The following is a 23,669-nucleotide window of genomic DNA, read 5'->3' on the forward strand; positions in this document are numbered from 1 at the left end:
TGTGTGTGTGTGTGTGTGTGTGTGTGTGTGTGTGTGTGTGTGTGTGTGTGTGTGTCCATCCCTATTAACTTTTATGGCCATTTTTTTCTATCAAATCTCATTACTAAAAGAAAAGTGTTGAGTAAAATGTTGACATAACTGTTGCAACAACACAACCTTGGTTGTTTGAATAAGCCGCTGTGAAGGTTCGATACTATTAAGAGTTACAGAGCCATAAAGATACTTTCCTTTTTGCTTTAATTAAGTTCATTTCTTCTTCAACAAAATGTCAATCCCTTCATTAAATCTGTTTTCCAAGTTTCTGCGTCGTTGATAACACAGGAAACACCTCCTCTTCTTCTTTTGTCTGATCTGTCCTTTATTAGAGGAACTGAATAAGAAGATGTTTTCTTTGCTGAGACTTTCCCAGCAAGAAGGGAGATACTGTGTGAAACATTTCAGTGCTATGGCAGACAAAAGGAAGCCGTTATCAACAGATAGCTCCGTATTCCAGGTGAATACTAACAGAGCTGTTTTGGCTTAGTTTGGGATTTGCACTGCTATTGTATTCTCAGTGAGATTCCTCGGTAATAATGAAGGAGCCACGTGCACGCTCGGTTCCACATGCAGTAAACTCAGGGAACGTTAAAGAGCTCTTGAACTGGCCAAAGAAAAGAAAATAGCCTTCATGCAATTTTGCACAAAGTCAGACTGTGATTCATACGGAGGTGTAGCGCTTCTGAGTCACTCACTGAAATGGCAAAAAAAAAGGGAGTTTGTCCTCTCCTTAGCCTCTCTGCTCCTGATGAACTACCAGATAGAGCAAGATGATGGGTGGCTGTTAGGTGCTCGAAGAGAGGTGAACTCTCTTTAATAACAGAGTATCTTCTTTTCCCTGTAAACGATATCACAGTAGCAAACCTGAGCAGCCATGTTTTCATTCCATCAGGATAATTTTTTTGTATTTCAAGGTAGATGTTGGGAGTCATGTACGGGTGCTCTGGTGTGTCATTGCCCGTACACACACGTCAATCATGATATCTCTACATCAGATCCTACCAGGAGACTTGGTCATACAACCCTTTCCGCCCTTGTTTTCAGGCTGTTTTGTGTATTGTAGCCTCAAACATGGTAAAATGACTGTATTGATACCTCCTGTAACAGTATGTGTTATCAGGAATAGCTGAGGAGGAGGTCGGTGTGCATCCTGGACCTGTCGGAGCAGATGGCAGCGAGGTGAGCCTCCGCAGGCTGCCTGTCTGCTCTGCTCCTTCCTTCGTGTACATCTCAGATCTGTCACCTCAAGTAGCCTGTTTTACCAGTGAGCTTTGTGGACACGCTTGAACAGACCCGAGGCTGCTGAATGAGACGCACACACACATGAAAACACCCTTCCAGTTGATTCTGACACCGTGCATGCTGCTTGTAATGTGCCAGGACTGTGTTAATCCTTCCCTGTAGGAGTATATCCGCCTGCTCTGGTCCTGGTTAGCCTCCTGCTCTGACTGAGTGACAGAATGGACTCTGAGCTACGAGGGCTCCTCTCTGAGGAGCTCACGGAGATTGACGCTGATAAGAGGAGCTTACCTCTGTCATTGTCTACTTGAGAACCAGCTGCAGGATGTTTTTATATCTCTTCTGTCTGAAGACACTCATTGTGTCTTTCACCCATGTTCTATATATCGATCTCCTCTGCTGCTCAAGCCCTAGGCAGGTGTATTAATGTACATTTTACCAGTGTTTTTATTAACATTCCATCACTGCTATCTGAGGCTGACAGGAAGATGTGTGTGTGTGTGTGTGTGTGTGTGTGTGTGTGTGTGTGTGTGTGTGTGTGTGTGTGTGTGTGTGTGTGTGTGTGTGTGCGTGTGAGTGCACACCAATGTTCAGCTTTTACTGAACATTATGTGAGCTTCAGTGGAAGGATGGTGTTACTCTACGCAGTGAAGAACATTGGCGTTCACAGTGGTACTATCCAAAATAAAAATGACTCAACTCACACGTTATGCCCTGTACAGTCAGTAGAGGAGCAGAAACATCTTTCAGTGGTTTTCTTTTCTCTTTTTTCAAAGTAGAGATACCGATGCTATCATAGCATATACGCAAACCTGTCCGGGAACTGCCATTGCAGTTTTGGACCAGTGTCTCTGTGGTCACACCTAAACCATGCGCCTCAAAGACCACTGACCGCACATAACTTGAAGTATGGAACTTCTAATGTATTCTCATGGTATCATGATGTCATGATCCGTACTGTGGTGTACACATTTAACTGACGTACCACAGTCGCGTAATCTTCTCCATCTCTCTTGTTGCGTCGCATCTACACTTTTCTTTTTACCCGGTAAGGACTCTCGTCTGCTTCTGTCCTCTTTCACTGCACCTCAGTGTAATATTTTCTGTCTCATCAACAAGTGCTCCCCTTCCTTCCCCACTACTATCTTTTCCCCAACTAGCCCATCACACTCTGTACCTTTCAGTAAATGTTGCTAATGACTTTGGCCTTTATTTGTCAGTTTGGGGATCCCGTGATAGACGTTGGTTCTTCACCGGCTAATATTTTTTGATACAGTTTCTGTGTTTGGATAATCAGATGAGGACCAACCTCCTGAATGGAAATCCAAACCTGTGTACTGCAGAGAAGTCCAGCGTTTGTTGGTACCAACTACCTCTGAACGCTGATTTGCGTTTGAGCAACAGTAACAGTCACTCATCCGATCCTGTCCAGCCTGCAATATCTAAACTGTCATTGTCATTCACCTGGATAACACGCTTTATCTGGATAACACGCTCATACCTCCCTATGGTTTTCCCGTATCAACTTTCCTTTACTCCATCTATCCTCCCAATGAAGAAACCTGCTTTAGCTTTACAAATGTTTTACCTCTTTATTTCAAAGTGTTATAAAAATCTGTCACAAGTTAGCATTGGTTGGTTTTTTTGTAAGATTTCTTTCTAGTGTCATCCCCCTCTCTTTCATTTATTCCCAAATGTGGTCCAATATTTTTACGCTCTTTGGATTCCTTTTTTGTGTGTGAAATGAGCGAGGGCGTTGGTACATTTAGTAAAAGTCTTACCACAATACTAGGTTTGTTTTCCTGATGATTGAATCAGACTTATATGTGAATATTGGATTGATTGGAATTTTTCTCAGTCATTTCACATATTTCTGTGAGTTCAGGCTCAAAAACATGTGGTGGTCAGATCAGGGAGCGAGGGATGGAAACGCCATCGCAACAACAAGACAAAAATATGCCGTCGAGCTCAGAGAAGCTAAAAATGACGATAAGAGGCAACAGACGATCATTCATTAGTCGTCTAGTTGATTGTAAACTACATTCCTCCAGTTCTCTTCTTTTTTCTCCTCTTTATTTTCTTTCTTCGTTCCTGTTCTTCCTCCTCCCCTCATTTTCCTCTGTCCTCTTCCCTGCCTGCGTTTTTCATTCGTCTCCATTCCTTTCCACTTCACACACTTCCACAAGCTGTAATGTTTTGGCGCTTGCTCATAAAACAGATACATGTAAAGCTTTCCAATTTCTTCAGACTCATTTGAACTTTGAAGTAAATCACAGGTGCACACCAACACACACATAAAAACACACACGCGCGCATGCATGCATACACAAGCTCCACTTTTATGCGTCAAGCACATAACCCTGTGAAGATCACAAACCCGCAGCTCGTGCGTTCTTTCTACTTCACACCTTCATCTGTGTTTGCCCTTCTTTTTCTTCTTCTTAACACGCATGAGTACACACGCTAAAGCACACACTTGGCGGCTTTTGAACATTGAGACGTGCCTTCTCACTTGTCGAGCTCACACATACACACACAAACACACACACACACACTCTCTCTCACACACACACATTCCCTCATGTGCTCGCTATATTTGCTGGAACGGTTTTGTTGAGGGAGAGGGTACATTCAAAGATTTAAAAAATGGATTGAGCTCGCCATCATTAATGTTGCTCACACTTGTTTGGCGCGTCGGAGCATCTGGCGAGTGTACGGCTGGAAGAGTGATGCTGCAGCCGTGAGTACAGGGCGCCATATGTGTCATAGATCCCCACAGACAGTCAGGAAAGACCTTCCAGCAAGTTGTTTGTGAGAGTGTTGAGCAGCAGAGCTCTGGTTGACGATAGAGTTTTATCGGTACAGGACCGGCTTTGTCAGTGGAATTACTTTCCTATATGTTTTATTGCCTCTGATTATCAGTTAATCTAGAGGTGAAGTCATGCCAAGCTAATATTTGGCATATCTGTGGAGCTTTCCTGCTCCGCAGTCTGTAAGAAACAAACATAAAAACAGTCATTCATTTCTAACACTCTTCACATTCTGCTTAATAGTACCTCTTACTGAGAGTGCAGTACAAGTTATTCCATCAACCTGCATGAAATATAATCCTAGTCTAATTAAAACAGTCATAATGAGGTTGCTTCTCAAGTAGAGAACAATACAACCAGACATTGTTTAAGCAGTGAGCATTTGTTTTGCAGCCACTTGAATCCCGACTCAGGAAGATGCTTTGACTAATTGATTTTGAGTTTAAAGGGCCTGTTAAAATTTGTGAGCTGCCTGCAAATGAGCTGAAGGAGTGTTATTGTTGGATGTGCCGGCGGCGCTAAGGGACCAGGTTTTGCAGCCTCTGCTTGGGCTGACACCTTGCGTTTCACACTTTGAAGTCCTGGAAGGGCCACAGTCGCCGGACAGATCGAATGTTAGAGAGCAGATAAAGAGGTTGGAGGTGGAGCGTATAGGGCGTCCGTACCGTTTATCCTTTTAGGGGTCATGTGGGGGTTAGAGCCAATCCCAGCTGTCTTTAATCACGAGGCAAGTTACGCTCTGGACAGTTCACCAGTCCATTACAGAGCCGACAGGTAGACTAAATTTAGATTCATGCCATATTCCGATTAGGGTCCATATTGTGGTTAATATTCTGAATTAAGGTGTTAATATGTGCTGCAGCTATGGGAGTATTTCTGTTTCCATGTTGGTTGGAATTTTTTTTTTTTTTTGGTCGGGAAATTGCAAGCACAATGTACCCGCTCCACTTACGATATGTTAATAGGCAACCTCGCTAAACTTCCAGTTCATTTAAGTTGTATTAAACTAGTTCATAAACAAAAATCATCACAAATCCAGTCAGAAAATGTTGGGAAATTACAAACATGCTACTTCACCAACATATGAGAACTGCTCACATACTGTTGATCTCCGGGTTGTCGTGGCAACGAGTCCTATCTCTTGCAAAAGACTGAAAATGTTTGCTTGTGAATTAAATATGTGCAGATGTAAAGTAACATCCTCTTAACGGGCATTATCTGATGAATGTGTTTACATGACCCAATATTACAGGTATACTCCGAGTGTCTTATTGGGGATTTTAGTAACAGGAACATGATCTTTACCTGGCTTGTACACATTTGTAATATTGTATTACGCTGTGCGTGTGAATGTAGTCATAAAAAGAGACTGTTCACACTCACATTCATACCTACAGGCAATTTAGAGTCTCCACTTAATTTGCAGGGTTTTTGTATGTGGGAGTAAATCAGAATTCCAAGGCAGAACCCTCGCAGACAGGGGGAGAACATGGAAACTCCACACAGAAAGGTCCCAGCGGACCAATCCTATCTTCAAAATGTCTCGCAAAAATTTCAGCATCCCCGAAAACAGTTCTGTCACTTTCATTCGGGACAGAGCCTCAACAACGGTGAAATTCTTCTTTTCGCTCCGTCATGATTTTGCTCCTTTGATCACGAGGGTTTTGACTATTATGCAGGAACTCTTTCAGCCATTTCTGTGGAATAAAGAGCACTCGTCACTTTGACATATTTCAGTTGACTCTTAGAGCACAACAGTGTTGGCCAGATGTAGGAGAGGTGAGTCAGAATTAATGTAGCCACTTGTGTTAGGATCCGGATGAAAAGGGAGAGGGTTGGCTCTGGAATTGAATTCTGTATGTTTTGAGATGGCCTTAAAAGGGAATTGTACGGAGTGGCAACTGCATCATCAGGAATGTAATGAAACTGGCTCAAAGGAGTGAAGTGTACAAAGGGAGGTCACTGCTAATATATGATGATCTCCTGCGCTACAGTATTGGAGTCTGCCAGCTGTAGAGGAGAAGTGAGAATTCTCCAGTGAAGCTTAGCGGTCTTAGAAGTCTTACAAGGAATTTATGTTCGCTCGAGTCTCCATCCTTTTTTCCTGTCTTTACTGCAGTCGTTGGTCAAATTATTAAAACCTTAGAAAGACACTTTCTTAAGATTGCTGTTATACTAACTTGGCTAAGCCAGTGTAAAAGATAGCATAGCTGTTTATGTAGCTGTCTTGAGCCGCTTATAATAATATACGCCTGCGCTTTCCCTCCGCAACACTGTGCTCTGCACCACACCCTAATTTGCAGTGAGAAATCTCTTATCAGGTAAAGGCACCTGTAAATACAAAACTAGGAATACTGCCAAGTGTGTGAGTGCCTCCACCATGTGCGCCTGTCATATTGATGTTGACCCTTGACCTTGCCCAATATTTGCAGACATTCCCTCTGGAGATGTGCCATTCATTTAAGGTGACGGTGACTGTAACTTTTGACCACCCCCTTTTTTTTTTCAGTCCATCTTTGAATTCCAGTGGACATTTTTGACAAATTTGAGGATATACCCTCAAGACATTCCTTAGAAATAGTTTTCATGTGAGGAGACAGTGACATTGACCTTTAGCCCCCAAAATCCTTTGTCACTCCATGGTTCCAACTGGAGGTTTGTGCCAAATTTGATGAAAAGGCTGTTCTTAGATATTAAAGTAGCAAGAACGGTACTGTCTGATGGACAACCTGAAAGCATACTGTCATACATCACATGTAGTCCTGCATGTGTCAGGTCAAGTCAAGTCAATTTAATTTTTCTAGCACCAAATCACGACTGAGATCAAAGTCAAAGTGAAAGATCGAGGGAGGAGGCTGCCTCGCTCGTGAATGGCAAAGCATCTCGGGCTTGGAAATGGCTGCTACACAAATCCAGCTACGTTACGCATCGCATACACTCTCAAGCTACACAAGTCACACAACTAAGCCTCACTATCTTGCAGTCACCGCTTCTTGTGTAAATGTATATCATTTCCCTATAGTCAGACCCACTGTAATGTGAGTTTACAGGGATGCCTTCTGGAATTAATTAATTCTGGTTCGTAGCAGGGAACAGACACTACCCCTACCTTGAAGACACAGACATCAATGTTGTTGTTTTTTTCTGTTTTGTTTTGTTTTTTTTAAATCATTGATTTCAGTGCATTAAACATGCATAAGTATACCAGCTTAAAAGGACCACTAAAGACACATATTCACACAGGAGATTTGATAAGACTCTCTGCTCAAAGACAACAGTACAAAGGCCCAGACGCAGGTCCCTTACGGCCCCTGTCAATTAAAATTTAGGAGAACATTTTTCCTGAATATTAATGGTGATTATACTGTGTTATATTATGAGAAAAAAAACAAGTCAGTGATGCCAAATAACCTTATTGATACATGAGTGGAGAGAATATCATTATCATTACATTTCCAGGAAGGAGAAAAAGTCATGGGGTTAGTAATTATACATATGGTAATTAGATGAATGAGAAAGTTGACGCTAAAACTTGAATTATTGCATCTCACAAAAAAGCGCAACAAAATTAAATTTTTCACTCCTCTACCATGTATAATGTCTACGGTCGACCTGATTCAAGGTTTACCAAGAAGTTACAGGAAATCGACGCTTCAGAACATTTACCATGACCTTTTAATTCATCAGGTGCATTTAGATTCAAATGAACCTTCTATGATTAACGAGCTTGAGGATGTTTCCTTTGGATTTTCACATTATTTGATCATGATGTCATTGGTATGCCAAGCCAGGTTTCAGCATTCATTTTTCAGGTCTTTTGGTGTCATTGTGAAAATATAATTGTTGGTTTTGGCTTCCTGCCATTGTGTGAGGTAGTTTGGCAATAAGTAATTCGATATAAATCACCGTGTGTGAATTGGCTGCTTTCATATAAACCATGTGGGTCGCATCTCTGGCCTGCACCCATACACAACTTCACTGCCCGTCCCGGTGCCTCTCATTCAGTGATTATGTCGTTGTTGCAATGTTTTGCCGTTGGCGGCTTGCTAGGATGTAGGTTCATTTGCGCACCAGTGAAATGACCAATATGTCACTGCGATGTGGGGGGGGGGGGGGGGGGTGCTCTGTCAAAACCGAACTGGTATTAAAGACAAACACACACACAAATATCTGTTTCAAGAATATTCCTTCCAACATCCCTGATGTTCTTAAAATTGCCCCCTGGTGGGTGACATTCCCCGCTGAGAAATGCTATCCTGTAGGATTCATTTCCTGTGACACAGGAAGTAAACACACACAGGGAGGAACCATTGTTCAGTGCAACTTGGAATTTCTAGCTGCATACGAATGTTTCAACTGAAATCTGACAAAAAAATTGTCCACTTGTTGTGATAAGTATTTGGTCAAATTTTTCAAAAAAAAATGTTGTGTAAAGTAGCAGTGTTTGTCACTTTTGTGACCATTTGCCCTCTTTTTTTTTTAACCCTCTTTTTTTTTTTTTTTTTTGCTACACATTGCAAATTAGCCAACCAAGGTGTCCTGGTCATTTCTCCATGCCTATCTACCTGCCTCCTCTGTCAAATGAGGAGTCCTTGTCTTTTCGCCTGGCGGTGTGCGCTTTCCACCAGGATGACGTGGTTGGTCGCGCTGTCCCCCTTCCCCCAGTTCCCCTTCCTCTCTCTGAACAATTAGCGCAACTGACCAGAGGAAGCACCACTGCAGTGACTGGAACTCATCCAGCTTCTCTCCTGCAGACACAGCCAATTGTGTCTGCCGGAACACAACCAAGCTGGAGGCAACACAGGGAAGCACCGAACCAGTGCCCCCCGTGTTGGCTTGACACTTTATATCTCTGCCTGGTGATGGTAAACATACTCTCTCCACTACATTGAACCGCTATAATTGATGTATTCCCCATAAAGCAGTAGTAATTAAGATCATGATATTACATGCAACATTCCAAATGGAGGGGCAACCTGTTTTTTCACTTAAGCATTATTCATGTTTCTTTCCATCCTCTCCTATTTGATTACCCTCATTTTAGCAGCTCTACTTTTCCTCCTCCTGATTTCTGCTTCCTACGTGCGTTCTCCTCGCCACATCTGCTTCCCTTCCCCACTCCCTTACACAGCTTGTCCTCATTTGTTTGCCCAATGCATAATTAGCTATAGGATCACCCATTGTGTAATTATGTATACCAGCTTGATATGTAATTAAAATTGTATCAGTATCCTGTGTAATTTGTGCAGTGTGATTACCTATTAACAGTGCAAACAGTTGTGCCTAAAAGCCCGTGACCGCCCCTCTCATAGATGTCACTGAGCTTCTCTGTCAGTATTTACACACCAGCAGGTGCCTGGGCTCAGTAAAGAAAACAACATAACCTCATCTTTTTCAGCATTAACGCAAGTCTACATCTCCTCACATCAACACTTCCTTCTCACAGCTCGGTTAAATATATCATCACGCAGCCTTTAAGCTCACTTTACGAGACCACGCATTTTACCTCGCATCACTTCGCTCAAGGAGTTTGTTTCCAGCAACTTTTTTTTTTTTTCCTCTCGCGGAAAAAACAGAGCCGGGTTTCAAGAAGAGCTTGTTAGAGAGGTCTAGCAGTAAGGCTCAAGAAGAGGGTATGTGAGGACACTCTAAGGAAACATCTTAATGGAAGCGCCGGGAAACAAACTGGCCGGAAAAAAAAAAAGCCGCCGTTGCAAATTCACCACTAAATAATTAGATGTGCCTGAATAGTATGCTGTTGGGAGTTGTCTCTGTTTTATTCAATAACTGTTTTTTTCTCATCACGAGGAAGTGCATATTTAGTGTTTGCCACTCCTAGAGCACAAGTTTAAGTTGTAAATGTGCTAATTTGGTCCATGTGTCCCTGTATGGAGGACTGCTGCATACTGCTGCATGCAAACACCACACGCTTCCTCTCCAGTAAAAATGGGATGCGTGGAGTTATTGGCAGAAATAAATACATTCAGATCCCTGATCACTTTGACTCCTGTAAAGATTTTCTTTATTTTGAGCCTTTTTAGAGCCAATGTCGTGTCAAAAGAAATAAATCTGTAGTGTCCTCTCAAAATCTTCCATCAAAAATAAACCAGTGTTTTATATTTTTCCCACCCACGTTCTATTAGGACCTGTTCCTACTCCACAGAGTACAGCTGTGGGTGTTTCTTCTGGGGATTCAAACCAAGTATGTCCATTTCCTCCTGGGTTAGGATTAAAAAAACAACAACTTTATATGTTGCCTTACTTGCTCAAATGTTTATAAATGGTTGAAACTATCTCCTCTTGTGCCCGTGAGACCAGCAGACACAGTACATCAGCTGTAGAACGAGTCCTGACTGTGGAATCCGTCTGCTCTGGGGCTTCCAGCACTGTGTCTGACAGACTTGCGTTAAAGTTAGCCTCACTAGCCTAGCAACTGGTGGTGCTAGCACCATCTGTGGAGGTAAAAGAGGTAACACAGCAGGGGGCTGAATATTTTGAGGGTAAACACGAACATATTTTCACAGAAATAAGTAAATACAGAGCAGAGATACTGAGATCCATGCATTAAAGTCTAGTTATACAGTTTGTCGTTATTCCTACATCACCCCATCATAACTAAATAACTCTCCACTCATAATATGTGATGTCCCAGCAATCTGTCTGCATTTTTGAGTACCTGTTTTCTGAAGAGATGCACTAGCTGGAGTCAAACTGTAATAAACAGTTTAGAGAGTGTATGATTATGAAGCAAACATTTAATGACAAATGCAAAGAGAGGGAGGATCAAAAACGTGACTCGCACTAAACATGGAGCCTCACTTCGCTCCCTTCCTTTCATTCATGCACATACGAGACCCATTTTATGTTCTCCTACCCTAAAGAGCACGGTCTTTTCTTGCAGAGCACAAAATTGCTTTTAACACCAGCAGACGCCTGCGTGTTCTGGCTTTCCCATGAGGAAAGACTTCAGCGGCAGGTCTGACATCAAGTGTACGGATGATTAGCATCATTAGGACATCGGCCACTCCCTCTCTCTTAGTCACACTGACACGCCGTCATGTCTCTTCAAATGTATAACACTCATGCAGATTAAATGGAGGCTTGTTCTTGGCAAAGCGGTAATTAATTCATGATAAGAGGAAGGTCAAATAATTGGAAGCCCAAGGTCTAGACAGTGATGTGTCTTCAAAGACACAAAGAGTGATTTAGAAGAGCAGGAAGGATGAAGACAGACAGAAAGGCATTTAATCATTTTGAAAAGGAGCTTGGAGATAACTTCTGTCTGTGCTCTGTGAATGCAAATGTACGGAGGAAGTGGAGGAGACGGGAAAAGTTTTTGTTTGTCTGTGTATTCTATTTAAATTGTGTTTTCTCTCTTTTTCAGCTCCCCTGACCAACAAGCCGCCAAAGATCCTGTTTCCCTCTGAAAACAAGATTAGCAGCATGGAGCTGCAGCTAGGTAAGCGCGCCCTGGGATTTCCTCTAGCAGCAGTCGCCACAATCTGTGTCATTTACAAATGACACGAAATGGATGACTTTACAAATCCTCTCCAACACACTCCAGGTACTGGGGGCAGATTGATGATGGCACGTTTATTATGTTGGAGAAACAGCAAAAGGAAAAGGATTGTTCAAGTGTTTTCCATATATGCTAATGGCGAGCGCTAATCTCCCAGGGCTGTTTAGTCAACAATGGAGAGCCCATATGGTGCCAGGGTTCCATACACTGTTCCACCACATGGAGAGGTGGACGTGCCAGTCGCCGTTGTTTGTCTTCTTTGACATGGGGTCATGATGAGCCTGCCGTGTGTGTGTGTTCTTTTCCATGACAGCATATTGCTTGATTTCTGGGCACAGTCGGCTGTGCACATGGTGTTTGCCACTCTGTGAATGTGTGTGCCACGGTGAGGCAGATCGGACACGATGGAGAGGCCTGGGAGGAGGGGTGGGATTGGAGAAGGGTATGACACAAAGAAAGGAGGAGGGGGGGGGTGACAGTTATCTTTTTTTTTTCCTTCTCACACGGATGGAAACCAGATTGCTTTAAAAAAAAAAAAGAGTCTACAGTTGGCTGATCAAGAGTAAAAATTTGTGGCTGTTGATGAACTGACAGGTGCAGCCTCCCATTCCATCACGCACACACGCACACGCACGTGTGTGCGCATGTGTTAATTGGTATTACATTCATTTCTGCACAGTTAACAAACATCCCACGTCCATAAAACTGTGGGATGTCCACATGATAGTTTTTAAGAAGAAATCCCAGTTGTCAGTGAACATTCCTAAAAGGTCAAATAATGACATAGACAAAATTTTCACCTAATGTTTACTAAGCGTTTCAAATGTCGTTTTCATTTCCAGTATTATTTTTAGAACGTTCAATGTTGATGTGACAAATTGTCGAGGCAATAAGTAGAAGAATGCCCTCAGAACAAGTCCCTGGATCAGTCTCTGTCTGAAAAAAAAAAACAATGAAGCTACAATTTGTTAAACATTTTGTCATCATACTTTCTATTTTTTAGAGAATGTTATCCTCCCTTCTAAGAAAAACGTCCTTCCGGCTGAAACCTTACTAGAACGTTCCATGAGGTTAATCTTAAAGAGCAAAACTAGAAAGCGCCCACCTCTACCGCGGTGATGTCATCCAGGTGCTTGGAGACTAGAGACCTCAGCTCGTCCTAGTGTTGAATACACAACACAGTTTTTCCTTTCCTGAGGTATCGGAGTGCTTGATCTTCATTATGTAGACGTATATATTATATTATTTCATGACAAAGTACCTAATGGAAGTCAAAATAACCAAGGTGACATCATCTTTTCAGTCTTAACTCTGGCATCATAGAAGAGCAGGGAAGAAAGACAAGATGTTATGTCGTGCGCTGAGCCCCTACAGACCCCCAGCTGAAAGCACAGAGACGCCAACGTAAATATTTCACAGCCGGGCTCCATTTTGTCTGCAGAGAAGTTGTCTCTCCCAACGCATGAGGGATTCTCTTTTATTTAGCTTTATTTATTTATCTTCCTCTTCCCTGATATTTGTTGAGTCATGCAATAAGCATCTTTATGGAGCACCATGGCAGATTTTATGGAAGCCAGATGTGTACAGAGAGAGGCTGGTCCCTTATGGAAAGTTAGGGACCGGTAGAGATAAAGGCAGAGAGAGATGGAATCCAGGCAAAGACAGTGGACGGGCAGTTAAATCAGAGCTGTACGCAGGGAGATAAATATGCAACACCGCCAGGAAACAGCCTCGCTTTATCTTCTCTGCTGCTGCAACCGGGGCAGGTCTGAGACAGGCGCCATCACAGCTGGCTTTATACAACATATACACGCTCAGACATAAATAAAACACATGTGTAGGCTGTAACAGAAGCAAGGACAGAGCAGAAAGTCAAAGAGGGTGATGCAGACAGGAGAACACAAAAGAGATCAAAGTGAAAAACGACAGACAGGGACCAGAGTCGTCAAATAGGCGAGAGAGGATGTCAGGGAAAAGAGAGGAGTGGGTTTGTTGACGACGGGTAAATAGAGACGGGGATCAGAGGAGGTTTCAGGAGAGAGGCTGAAGTCTTGTCAAAGCATTCTTTCCCCAGTTCTCCATGGGTGTCTTTGCATGTCTGCCTCCATTTCAATGGAAAAGTCTCTCAGATACACACACTTAAGGGTCTAAACCAGTGTGTACAACATGTTGAAAACCCTGAGTGTTCATAGTTGCACTCAAAGTTGCTTCTTACAAAGTCAGCAGTCACATAGCAGGAAGGGGTCCATGCAGATCTTCAAGTCGAGTCTGAAAAGTGAAGCCAATGGCTGCGGAAGTCTGTTAAACAAGCCTTCTATCTGGTAGCCAGCAGGGGGCGACACCACTGGCTGCCAAAAACAAGTCTGGCTGCATCAAAGTATTGGAGAAATTACTCACATTCTCCCCTGATCTCTCACCTGCTAAACAACATGATGTCAGTGTTGATGTGAATTAGTTATTCTTCTGCTTGTGTGTGTGTATCTGTGTCTGAGTGTTTTTTGTCTCTTTTTGGCAAGTACTGTCTTTTTTTTCAAATGATGTATGTATTGAATTTTTTTCTTTGCGTGTTTTTTTTTATCAGTTATTCGTTTTTCCACTATTTTTTTTCTTTTGTGTGTTACGGGGATTTTTTGTAGTTTTTTTGTGTGTTGTGTTACTCTTCAGTGCTCCACAGAGCTTCTGGTTATTTGTGGTGAGAGTGATTTCTGACAGCACATCAGCTCTGCATCATTTTCAGACATCTTGGTATTTTAATGTAGCTTCTGACACATACAACATCAAGTGTGTTTAACACAGTTTGAATTTTTCAGTGGCCACTGGCAGATTTACTACTGTCCCCAAGTGGTGAGATGGTGCAGTCCACCACTTCCCCAGAATTAGGAGGATGATTCATATTTTGGGATTCGTATGTTTGTGAGGAGGAACTCCACAAAAATACACTTGTACGTGTTGTGTTCAGCTTCAGATTTGAAACACGCCCATTCACACAGGCACGCTGGCTTGGCGTTGATTCCCTGTGGATGTTTTGTCATGGATTTGCTGTCTCAGAGGGGGCGGAGAGGAGGGGAGAGGGGGAGGATTCACTCATGCAGCGTTGCACTTTGAGCATCTCTTTCTCTCTGTCACACACACACATACACACACGCAAAGATATTCGTCTATGCCTCTTTACCACTTGGGGTGCGTAGGTCACACACACGCTTGAAGCGCAGACCTTGGAAACGGAGGGATAATTGTAACTGAGGATTTTACTGTCCCCCAAAGCCAACAGATGGATGCACTCTAGTGGAAAGGAATTAGAATCCATTATTTCAAAGAGCAGGACCCAATAGTACAGGATTGGTGGCAGAAGGGAGGCAATTCACATCACTTTCCTTCTTCATGTCAACACACTGCACACACTGTAGTCACACAAACGCACACACTCATACCCTGAACACAGTCAATGGCAGCCATCTGTAATAGACTGACACTCAAAGATGCTGACCTCACTATTTTCCTTCTTGTTTTAACAGTGTTTTTGACCAGCTCAGAGAATTTTTTTTCTCGCACCCAACACTCTCGCTCTCTCTCATCTTTCTTTATCATCTCCCCCCCCCCCCCCCCCCCCCATCTTTAAACATCTGTCTGCCGACCAGGGCATCAATCAGGGCTTCCTTTGTTTCATTTCAGTGGACTGGCGGTAACCAGAGACTCAGTAAAGACTGCTTCAAACAACAAGATGCCTCAAGATATTCTGTCAGTCATGCTGCACTGGCCCTCTGGATAAATGTGCCAGTTAGCAACCGAGCTTAAGAGTCACTGGGCTGGTTGGTTGGTGCATGTGACTGGCAAGCTGATTAGCCACAGCAGCCCCCTAACTAGTGCTCTTGATTAAAAAAAGAACTGACAGTATTGTAGCATAATATGTGGCAACTGTTTCGCAATGAAGCTACAAGTCGATACAAAACAATCTGCCATCTGAGACATGGGTGTACTTAAATTGTGTTTTTCTATCCCAGCCAATTATGAGACGAGACCCAAAAAAGACTCTGTGCCATCACGCGCGCGCGCGCGTGTGTGTGTGTGTGTAATTTTTTTTTCTTTGTAATTTACAATTCACAATTATATTTGGTTACAGAAAAAAAAGACTTTCTCAGGGCTTTAGACTCAAGTGTCAAATATCTAAAATGCCTAATGCAATAAGCAAAGCGTTGCGTTTATTGCTTAAATGGCATGTGTAACAATAAAAGACAGTCATAACAGTAACTGCCATGGATTCAATTGGATCCATTTACGTGGATTAAATTAGATATAGATATTTGCTGTTTGCGGTGATCCCGTTTCTGCTCCCGATAAATCCCATTATATCTTAGTATTCCCAGTAAGCGCTGTGAGTCATTGTTTGTACCTGACAAACAATGAAGCAGAGCAGAGCTAACTTGTGTCTTATATGAAATAGATTAATATAGATTTGTCCTTACGTTACCTCGAGGTTTGTACTGTATGCCTACTAGTGTTCAGTGAAGCTGTAGCGTGTGTTTTATTTAACCCGTGGAACATTCGCAAGGTCCTAACAAGCACCGTGACTGACAGCTGCTGTTGTGCCAAGTTTTTCTCTACAACATTTAAGTATAAATCCATCAACTCTGAGGTTCAATTTGTCCGACATGTTTCCTGAAACTAAAAAACAAAAACAAAAAAAAAGAGTTGAGATTGTAAATAAAATCCCTTTTGTCATGGATGGGTCCCAGGAAAGATCTTCCATCCTCCCCAACAGATTTCGTACCGCGTTAGTCCCAAGCTCCGCCCACTCTTGCGCGCCATTTTTTCACAACAGACAGATTGTAGGGTGACAGACACCAGTTTGTTCGTATCACTTGTTTCCACAGCGAAGACATTCACTATGTCATTATCTTGCTGTCAGCTCATGACACTTACTGGCTGAAATAGCCGGTCTAGGTGGTGCAGTAGTTTTATTATAAAAACAAGAGTGAAGCAGCTGACTTTAAACACCTTCATTTTTAGCTTTCCATAACTTTCCTTCTATAAAAGTCTACAGTAGCTTTTAACCTTCACATTTCAGATGTGCCATAAAGCACATTGTGTTTATTAATATCTTCTCTATTTCATCTTTCTTCATGACTTAACCCTCACCCATGTACCTGCTCTCTCCGTTTTTTTTTTTTTTTCAATTGCTTTATTATTTTCTTCCATCACTACTCGCTGCCACATCTGTTGACCTCTGCTCACTGGAGGACTTGAGGATTCACCACTGAGGATTTAGTAATTTCCCAAAGTCTGTTGTTGTTATGGCCGTTTTTCCTTCCCTTCTCGTCTTTTCGCTTCTCTTCTCGTCTCTTCTCTTGCGTCCTCAGCCATGAAGACAATCTCAATCTTGAGCACATCGCTGTGGTATCAGACATGTCACTTTCCCACGGTGAGGGGTGAAATTGAAATTGACATTGCTCTGGAGAGTTTCGTAAGGTCAACTCAGAGTCACTTCACTAAATTACTCCGTGTGTGTTTGTGTCTGGATCTTACACACATACACAAGCGTATACACACACACACACACACACACACACACACACACACACACACACATTCATTCCTCCACATATCTCTTGTGCTACTCCCCTCTCGATCCCACTCACCTCTATTCCTGTCATTTTGCGCTCACACATGCTTAAAAGTAGGATATCTGTTGACTGCATTTCTCTATTTCTGTGTTTGAGTCCAAGCGTGTTTGACAGCGATGTCTGATGCTAACGGTTTTGATGGAGGCGATCTTGCAGACAGCGCGTGGTCCGACTGCACCATCGTTGCCTTGTATTAAGTGTATCTTTGGTCATGCCGCGGACACGGGGATCCATTTTTCTTTGTGTGCGTGTGTGCGTGTGTTTGTGTGCGTGAATGTGTGTGTGTGTGTGTGTGTGTCATCATTCAATTTGGTTGCAGTCCCACAATGACTGAGTGTTAAGTAACCCACGGTGCCCGTTATGGTAACTAGTGTGTCAGCAGAACAAAGCTAAATGTTTAAGTGTGTGAACGGTCGTCATTAATCACTGGGGCTGAGAGAAGGAGCCTGCAGTATGATAAATGAACTAACAGTGCTTCTACACAGGCCTAAAAGAGAGCGAGGGAGAGAGGGAGGTAAGGGACTGAAAAAAATACACAAAAGAAAAGGCAGAGCAGCTCTCCGATGCAGGCAATAAATACAGACGCAGCACCCCGCTGTGCGTCACATACAGCTGCTTGTTTACTGCTGCCTTGACATTACTCACCATAGCCAGCGAGGCCTGCAAGAAGAAGCAAGAGAGCTGCTAACCCACCCTTCATTCATAATAGCCTGATGTTTATATTCCCCGAGGCAGCAAGCTGTCGCTGGACTCTCAGATGTTGTATTTGAGTGAGTGTAGTTTCAGTAGACCTCATCAGCAGTTGAATCCAGTCCAGCGAATCAAGGATTTCTGGACTTCTTCCACAATCAGGAACGGTAGTTGTGTTCCCATTTACATATTTTGATGCACATCTTTCATTGATAAAAATGATGATGATAAACTCGATTTTTTTTTTTTGTAGCATCTTTCATCTAAAAGTTGCAGCTCAAAGTGCTTTACAAGTGAGAGAGAAGAAAATGAATATCACGTTAAGAGAATATTAAAAAAAGAGTAAAAACCAGAATTCAGACCAGAATAACCGATATATTTCAAAAAAAGAAATACAGCAGAGAGCACATGCTAAAGCGATGTACAGAGCTGTCGTGTATGTAGTGAAGAAGTGAGTTTTAAACTTTTTTTGAAATTCTATAAAACTCTCAATTTCACAGAAAAACAATTTAATGCACTTTAAGTGGTTGGTGCCTTTTTGAATAAATGTGAATAAACTCAGATTTTTACTCAAGTGACTGACCAGCAGTTTCTGCTGCTGGCACCAAACTGTGTCCACTCCTCTGGAAGTGGCTTATAGTGACTGGCAAAAAATAATAATACATAATAATAAATTTCTCTCGTCTAACTGAAAGTAATTACCATAGACGTCTATTTGTTTTGGCCAAGACGACCTCTGACCAAATGCGCAGCGTTGTCTCGTGCACCATCTTCTGATGAAAGTATTCAATTCATAGCCTAATTTATTCACGCTGCGCTGGTTGATAGAAACACAGTTAATTCAATAAAATGAAATGAACAACACACAGACCAGTCCAAAACAAAGCACTGACTTCCTGCCGTGCACATGCACAGCTTGCATCAGCTGATTGACTGCTATCAATCAAGCGTGGCTTTTAATGACAGTGAGAGGTTATACACCAACCTGCGTTTTCCTCAGGTCCCGCGGTCCACCAGCTAAGGACAATAGATCCGATTGGCCAGAGCTCAACTTGATGCTTGCTGTCAATGTGTAAATTCAGACTCGTCTCTCTACTGCATGCGCCATTGTGTTCACATTATCTGCGTCACCCCGAACACTTTTGTTGAATCCCTCTTTTAGGCGAGAGGTGGGTAATGGTAGCTTTTACCTCATGTGAGCCTGATGCTCAGACCTACTGACAGGTAATGAGAGAGAAGGAGCACCCTTTTCATCCCTGCATCACTGTATGTGAAACAACAAGGGCAGACGGGGAGGAAGAGGCAGAAATAATGAGAAGTGTCTCCTGCTCAGAGGTTTTGTGCTTCCAGACACTGCCACTCCTGCTTGGTCAAGGAAGCAATGATAATGTCAGAGGATATCTTCTAAAAGAGCGACATGACATATGTACTACATACTTGAAATAACCCGACTGGCTGAAAGAGATGGATGAACAGTAATTAGGACAGACGGATAAATGATCGAGAATTTAGAAAAGAATGACAGAGAGACGGACGTAAAGGGGGGGGGGATGATGTTGGCAGTGGAATGACATGCATGAACAGCAAAGTGAGTAGGGGAAAAGGCAGATTTGCCATTCACTTTGAAGTTTGCTCCACTTCTGTCGCTCTTACATAACAGAAATGTGAAGAAAAACAAGTGCCAAAAATCTAAGCAGGGTGGAGAGAAAAAGAGGAGGCAAGTCAGAACCTCCAAACTTGAGGGCTCTGATGTTTCCGGCGAACGAACGGTTGTATTTGGACAATGGAGTTAGTTTCCAGCTCAAGAAAAAACGAAAAAATAAATGAGAGATCAGTCAGCGGTGTGAAGAGATACAAGAAAGAAGGGTTCGGGAAAAAGAGACAGAGCCGAGAAACGGAAGAGGATGGAGAATAAACAGAACAGAGACGGGAAGAAACTGAACATTTGAATCCCAGAAGGCTGCCTAGAGTCCCTCCGGTTTCTCTATCGGGAGCTGATCACTGCAGGCTCTTCACTGCAGGCTCTTCACATGCATGTTTGCTGACATATCACGGTTTCGATTTCATCTTCATGCCATGTCGTAGCGTCAAGGCACAAGCCAGTCGTCCTTCACCAGCCAGGTTTCTCTCAGGCAGGAAGGACGAGGTGTGTCTGGACATGCTGTTCTAGCTCCTCTGATGCACAAAGAAACAGGCAGGGTTAAGGAGCGGAAACACTGTGGTCAGCCAAGGAAAATGAGTGAGGCAGACAAAACACACACCCCACTGAGAGACACAGTGGAGTGTTCTGACCCGGAATGCTTTTTTTTAGGGAAGGCATGGAGCAAGATCAAGCAGCACACCTTTGTATGAAAACACAAGGGGTGCAGAAAATTGGCTGCAGGTGCTGCAGACTAATGGGTCAAAAACATGTGTGTCTTCCAGAAGTCAGGTGAGGCTGGAGCACACGAGGGGGATGGCGGAGGGTCTTTGAGGGTTTGGAGCAGAATAGAGGCCTCATCAGTGCTGAGGTCTACAGGCAGATTCTTCAGATCTATCATTTGATGAGAAGAGGTCAAAGTCATACCACAAAAACGGCAACCTTAACCTGAAGAACGAGGAAAATCGCATTCGCACATGGAGTTCTTTTACTCTTAGTCGCATTACTGAAGTGTGTTGTAGACGTGCTTTACGATTCAGCCGGCGACGAGTGTAACTATAATGGCTCCAAGCACAGTTTTCTGCATAATTAAGGATGTAGCATGGGCGGGCTTTCAGTAATCAGTGGCATGTCAACAGGGACATGAATGGAATATTCTATAAGAAACACATGTAAACCCTTCAATCAAAATATTGTCTTATGATGCACGTGAATTATTGGCATCCACACACTCAAAATTAGAAATACAAGTTCCTTTTTGCTGCAAAAGCTTGTTTCTGGGGTGGAGGGGTATCACCTTGCACCCTTTCTGTTTGTCAAAGGTGCACGTCTTGCCTCAAATAGTGTACTTCTGAGGTTACAAATGTACTTTGAGAGTAAATTCCTGATGAAAACAATAGCTCAGTTTTTTTTGATGGTGCATAAAGAAGAAGAAGTTGCGGCAGTTACTAGTCGATTCCCCTCACAGGCAAGGATAATTTGGCTGCGCTGACTGTTGCCCTGTGACCTTGGTCAGTTTGGAGCTGATGAATAGTGAGATCAATAAACCAACATAACCTTATAAACAGCTACTAAGAATTGTAAGATGTTGGAGGTTGACACCACACGGTGTTCTCAAAAGTCTTCCATGTAAGGATGATGGAATAAAACACACACACAGGCATATGATCTAACTAAATGTAGCCTGAGAGGGTGTGTGTGTGAGTGTGTGTGTGGGCAAGGCAGGTGTGTGGTGTAAAGAATATGTATCTTTTTTTTGCTTTGTTTCAGCTGAACAAGCCTGAACAAGTGAACACACGTGTTTGGTTAAAAATAAAAGCACATGGAGAGAAAAGTTTTGAGTTTCCTCTCTGCATGTATGGCTATGTTTTAAGGACAGTCAGAGTGTGTGTGTGTGTGTGTGTGTGTGTGTGTGTGTGTGTGTTTGTGTGTGTGTGTGTGTGAAATCATGTTATTGGAAAAGAGGCTGGTTAGATGACATCCAATCTGTGTGAAACATCACTTCAGCTGTGTGCTGAAGCTGAATCTCCAATAACTATCATCAGGTGAAGCATAGTATTTCTTGCTGCTCCCTGTCACTTGTTCAGCGTGAAGATGAATAAATACCACATGACGGTTCTCTATTTACTGTTGTCCCCACTTTTGAACCACAATTTATTATATAATGTAAAGAATCATTCTATTATTGATAACTCTTTCTAGATACCGCTGGCGTGCCAGCTGCTGTGACATCATGCTACTTGCTTTAGTGTGGATTAAATTAACTCAAGTCCAATTCCCTGAATGGGGAAAAAAAGCCACGTAAAAAAGAAGTCTTTCCGTCTCTGCCTCTACAGGTGAAACACTCATGCTATTCTTGCAAATACACAAAACATTATTTAAAATTTTTTTCATAATATTCCAATTCAGTCATAAAAAAAAACTTTTAAGAGGTTTAATTTCATGGTGTGGCTCTGTTGTGAGACTTCCTTGTCCTTCAGTGTTCATATATGGAAAGTTAAGGGCACGGAAGTAACAAAGATCCTCTTAACCTATGCATCACACTCAGTAACAGTGACACCAGAAGTGGTATTGATGAGGTCACATACAGCATGTAAAGGAGGAGTTTAGGTGGGTTGCAAGATTAGACTGAAGCAGCTCAATAGAACTCAATAGAAAACATAATTGTCATCAGGCAGGTACTCAGGTTTGTGTATGTCTGTCTCCTTCTTGGTCTTTAAGGGTCTTCAGGTGGGCGAAGAGACCAATCCTGGACCTGCATATTTTGGGGCAGGGTGGGCAGTGGTGGTTGTTGTCTTGGGTGGAACCGTTTTGATGGAAGCTATCTCTTTTCTGCGTCTGCTCTTGTCTTCTGCAACACTATGAAGATCGTCATTATACTGTGCAACAATTTTTCTCCAGGCTGCCCTGTTTGTTGCTGTGGCCCCCCAGGTCTAAAAGTATATGTGGCTCTTCTTGAGGTTTGTTTTGATGTCATCCTTGTAACTTTCTTTTGGCCTCTTGGGGCACGCTTTCCCAGAACAAGTTGCGAGAAGAGGACTTGCTTGGGGAGGCAAGAGTCTGGCATCCATATCACATGCCCAGTCCATCTGAGTTGGTGTTGGGCGACAATGGCAGTGATGGTAGAGGTTCCAGCCTCCACCAGCACACTGGTGTTGGTCCATCGATCCCCCCAGGTTATTCTGCCGGTTCTCCGGAGGTACCTCTGATGGAAAGCCCCAAGTGCTCTCAAGTGCCTACTGTATGCAGTCCAGGCTTCTGATCCGTACAGGAGAGTGGGGAGCAATACTGCTTTGCAGACTCGAACTTTGGTCCTTGACTGGAGGTCACGGTCCTCAAAGACCCTTTTCATTTTAGGCTTGAGTATGCCCCGCTGGCACAGCTAAGATGATGGTGTTACTCTAGCTCTTCATCAATGGTGGCTTTAGATGACCAGAGGCTGCCTAGGTCTGGGAAATGGTTCACATTTTCCAACCTGGTGTTGTCAATGGAGATGTTTGGGGTACTGCTGCTGTTTGGTGTTGGCTGATGGAGGATTTGAGCCTTGCATTAATGGCCAGACCGAGCTGTTTGTACACCTTCGCAAAAGCAGTCAAGGTGCATTGTAGATCTTCTTCTGAGCAGGCTGCAATAGCATTGTCATCTGTATACTGCTGCTCTGTGATGGATACGGTGGTGGTTCAACCCATAGCCCTGAATCTGCTGATGTTTAGTAGTCCATCAGTTCTGTACATAATTTTGCTTCCCAGTGGCAGCTGGTTCCCTGTAAGATGGAGAGCAGTGATGGAGCAATGACACATCCCTGCTTTACTCCTGTGCCAACCTGAAAGGGTTCCATCTTGTCTCCAGAACCAGTCAGTAGAGTGGCAGACGTGTCATGCAGCAGCCACAGCATGCGGATGTATTTTTCCAGACAGCCAATTTTTGCCAGGACCAGCCAGAGGGCCTGACAGTTAACAGAGTCAAAGGCTTTGGTGAGGTCTTGGGGGGCCATGTAGACAGGTTGATTTTGTTCTCTGCACTTTTCTGGCAACTGATGAGCAACATCAGTTGTGGCTCTGTTTGGGCAGAATCCACTCAGACTCAGGAAGGATGCTTTCTGACAGGGGGAGTGA

At 43.1% G+C, this 23,669-nt stretch overlaps 1 protein-coding gene across 8 annotated transcripts in view; it reads left to right on the top strand.

Annotated features, from left to right (window-relative positions):
- il1rapl1a (interleukin 1 receptor accessory protein-like 1a) overlaps positions 1 to 23,669 on the top strand; it is a 161,043-nt gene that overhangs the window by 97,684 nt on the left and 39,690 nt on the right. For all 8 annotated transcript variants that reach the window (XM_086220333.1, XM_086220335.1, XM_086220336.1 and 5 more), the window contains one exon: positions 11,470 to 11,544. In XM_086220333.1, coding sequence (XP_086076459.1) covers positions 11,470 to 11,544 — 75 coding nt within the window. The remainder of the gene's footprint in view (positions 1 to 11,469; positions 11,545 to 23,669) is intronic.

Source organism: Aulostomus chinensis, chromosome 12 (assembly GCF_037954235.1).
Source record: "Aulostomus chinensis isolate RoL2024-O1b breed Wild chromosome 12, RoL_Achi_v1.0, whole genome shotgun sequence".
Taxonomy (NCBI): domain Eukaryota; kingdom Metazoa; phylum Chordata; class Actinopteri; order Syngnathiformes; family Aulostomidae; genus Aulostomus; species Aulostomus chinensis.